We start from the raw sequence: 3,543 nt of genomic DNA on the forward strand, positions 1-3,543 counted from the left end.
TTCACAGTTTACTTTCCTTTTTGCCTTTAATTTGGTGCCCTTGTTGGAAGAATCCTAATTAGGGAGTAATAGGAAGACCTGCGCATGGAGTTCCCTCCCACTTCCGGATCTTGAAAAAAGAGCTCTAAGTGCAAAATACTGGAATAATTTAGAGATTCATGCAGGAACCAATGTTCTTCACAACTGAAAATATACATGGGCCAAGTTGTATTTATTGAAAGTAGAAAATCATTTTTTTCTTGATTACAGGGTCATACCTCCAGTTTTGCTCATCTGCCAAGATGGGTGCCTGTGGACTTGTAGAAGGGATGGATGTAGGTCCCCTCCCCCCACTTCACTGGCTCCCCCAGAACAGATTTAAACAAACAAGCAATTCTTCCTTGGGAAGAGAGTGGTACAGAGTCACAAACAAGCCATTTCCCACTTCTGCAGTGTCCAACTGGCCCCAGAGTTCCAAAGAGCAAAGAATACACACAAATAGGTGGGAAGGGGGGCTCCTGGGACCCACACCCCTCTACTCACTCAGTCAAGAGCTCCGTGAGCCTTCAGAGGCCAGTTTCCTTCTCTTAACAGAGAGAGAAAGCACCCTGTGAGCAAGGCTTGGGGAGGGGCAGGGCAAGTTCCTGAAACTAGCAAGTTCTGCAGCTGCTGGAAAAGACCTATAGATCTTCGCTAGGAGTAGCTGGCACTCCACCCTATCTTCCCAGTGGCACTCTGCACCTTGCTCTAGGAAGAAAGAGGGGCTGGAGACTTGGACCTGACTCCTGCCTGGACGCTCAACACTGTCCCCCAAGTCAGGCCCAGCTGCTTGTCGCTGAAGAAGCCAATACAGAGAGCTAAGTCTTGGGTTTAAGGAAAGTAGCTTTATCTTAAGGAAGCCGGCAAGAAGGTGTTTTACTGCCCAGAAGAATCAACTCCCAGCACGGCAAGGCTCAGCCGGGATTTATATGAGGAGGGAAGCAGGAAACGGCTGCAGGCTGCATGCCGGGGATGAGCTGTGCTTCTGTTTTGGGGGACTTTACAGTAACCCCTGGGCCCCCTTGCTGGATTGAGAAGGTGAGTGTGGTCCTTACTTTGTTCAGATCAGCACATCAGTTCGAGGGACTCAGTGGTTATATATTTCTAGAGAAAAAAACTGAGACAGAAACAGCGCTTAACTGGCAAAACAAAACTGAAACCAGAACATCAAACTCTGTTTAACTATTCATAAGCCTTTGGTTGAGAAACAAGCAAGGTTACAAACGGGTGCCGGTGACCTGCCTGACCACCATGATCACCATGTGCCCATCCTCAGGCCTGGGCACCAAGCCCATCGTGGGCTTCTTCCTCCACTTGGGGCAGCTGGTCTCCACCTGTGTGCCCTTCTCGCTGGGGGCCAGTGAGGACACTATGAAGGGGAATGTAATTAACTGGTTCATGTTCATCTGGTGCATCTGCTTCACCGTGACCCTCATCATCTTCATAGGGGAGTTTTGTGGGCTCGGGTCCCGCCTCCCTTTCTCCTGGGATGGCTTTCTCTGCGCCCACGCCTTTTACTTCTCCATCTCCTGCCTCTCAACGTCCATCATCCTCGGCACCACATACATCAAGTTCTTGCCTCCAGGCTCCGCCCAAAACAGGGTCATCACTGCCACTGCATTCGCCTTCATGGCTGCTGTACTCTATGCCACTGAAGCGTTCTGCATCATATCCAGCCTGGAGGCATGGTCTGGTTCAAGCCAGCCTTCCCAGGCCTGCTCAGGAGGCCAGAGAACTATGCTGACTGGATCATCATCGCCTTCCTCAGCATCCCCCACCAGTATCAGCATCAGCCAGCCCTACGTTCGTGGTTGTGTACTTCATATGCTTCCTCCTGGAAGGAGCTGTGAACTTCATAGTGAAGGGGTTTGATCGAATCAAAGACAAAAAGCTCTGTTCCCTACCGGTATCCTGTCTGAGCAGATGGTGCTCTTTGTGCTCCTCTGCCAGGTCTCCCAGTTCAACAAGAAGCTGGATGGGCAGCCCCAGCGGTCCAGTGATGTGAACTGGAGCAGCAGATGCACCTGCTCGGTTTGCGCCTGGGACCAGCGGCTGCCTGCGGCCGTCCTATCCAGCTGCTGCTTGATGTGGCTGACACTGAGTGCCTGGCCTGTGAGGCTATTGTAGGCTATTGTAGGGACTAAGAGTCTTGAAGACACCTGTCTGGAGTGTTGGTGAGGGGCAGTGATGTGGCCCTCCTGCCTCAATGATCAAAACAGCAGGTCCTGCCTCTGCAGGGAGAAGGGCATCGCCACTGCCAGCATTAAAGGTGATGTTAGTCTGGGTGTTTTATTTTTCTTTAAATTTTATTGTCTCAAGGGTAAAAATTACTGGGCAACTATATTTTTACATGGAAAGTTTCTTTTCAAAACTTCGTTGATGGGTGGTGTTGGATGGGTGGGTATTGCTGATGCCACAGTCGAGGAAACTGTGTTGCTTGAGTTTGTGCTGCACAGACATGTGTTTCTATGTGTCAGCTGTTTTCTGATGCTGCCTCCTGCTTTTCCAGGACAAACACATAATATGATCTAAATAAATGTAAATATACATGGATTTTTCAATTCTCTGGAATTTCTGGATACCATCACCCCTGCTATCAATCATAGATGAAGCCTTGCCCTTTCTCCTACAACTGTATGCTCTTTTTTAACCTCAGTACAAAGATAAAAGAAAAAACCCACAAACCTGACATACGCTAAGTGCTTCAAATTTTCTCAGAGCTGGGAAGGATGGAGCAGATTTTTATTCTCACGAAAGCCCCCATCTCCGGGAGCCCTTCCCAATGTCTCCCCACTCGCACCTTCCCCGGGCCCTGGGGGCATGGCCCAGCCCAAGACAACTAGCAGTTGTGTCCCCAACACTAGACTTTCTGTCCCCTTAGCTCGTAAAGGACGAGACCCCGGATGACTGTATTTAAAGGTGTGTGCCTGCGTGCATGCCCAGCGCGTGTTTGCCTGTATATGTGCCTGTATGTCTGTGCTCACATTTGGACCAGCAGCCTTTATAATAACTGGTGGCCAGGAAGCCACCAATACAGTTCTTAGTCTCCTGTTCTCAGCTGCAAAGCCTCAGAGCCCAGCATCCTGGTGTCAGCAGGACCAGAGGGTCCCCAGGCAAGCAAAGCTATTGGGGAGGAGAGGGCAAGGACCCCCCCCCTTGCTGCCCCTCGCTCCTGTACTGGGATGAAGCATGAGTTCTTCACCCGGGGGCGGGGACGGTAGATGGGGAGGGCTCCAGGAGGTGGTTCCCATGACAGGCAAATCTTAAGAAGCAATGAAATAAAATTCATATTTTAAGGCAAGACAAGAAAACTTTAAACCAAGTTTCTCTCTGCCTGTTTTGACCTCCTCCCTCCCCTGTTGTGTGCAGTGTGCGTCTTCAGTATATGTTAACCAGACCTTCCTAAGGGCAGAAGTACCTGACCCAATATAAAGATCCATTTTTGTTCTTCTAACCCCAGCCTTGTAACTTTATATGACACTGCTCCCTATGACCTTATTAATGTCACTGGCTGTATTACTTGTA

The 3,543-nt window shown here is 49.7% G+C and overlaps 1 protein-coding gene and 1 pseudogene across 1 annotated transcript; one reads left to right on the forward strand and one right to left on the reverse strand.

Moving 5' to 3' along the window:
• Window positions 1-1,271, reverse strand: part of LOC104989428 — a 5,044-nt pseudogene extending 3,773 nt beyond the window's left edge.
• LOC104989429 (myeloid-associated differentiation marker-like) lies at window positions 1,270-2,145 on the forward strand. Its single transcript, XM_010841112.1, has 2 exons — window positions 1,270-1,833; window positions 1,942-2,145. Exons 1-2 carry the CDS (start codon window positions 1,270-1,272, stop codon window positions 2,143-2,145), a joined length of 768 nt encoding a protein of 255 aa, XP_010839414.1.
• Window positions 2,146-3,543: the final 1,398 nt, after the last annotated feature.

The sequence above is a fragment of the Bison bison genome, unplaced genomic scaffold, assembly GCF_000754665.1.
Source record: "Bison bison bison isolate TAMUID 2011002044 unplaced genomic scaffold, Bison_UMD1.0 scf7180017864155, whole genome shotgun sequence".
Lineage (NCBI taxonomy): Eukaryota > Metazoa > Chordata > Mammalia > Artiodactyla > Bovidae > Bison > Bison bison.

What these genes read in the sequence shown, in the direction of transcription:
- LOC104989429 (XM_010841112.1), top strand. Translation starts at nt 1,270, where the DNA reads ATGATCACCATGTGCCCATCCTCAGGCCTGGGCACCAAGCCCATCGTG. An exon ending in AGCCCTACGTTCGTGGTTGT is followed by an intron (nt 1,834 to 1,941) that starts GTACTTCATATG and finishes CTGTCTGAGCAG; the next exon opens with ATGGTGCTCTTTGTGCTCCT.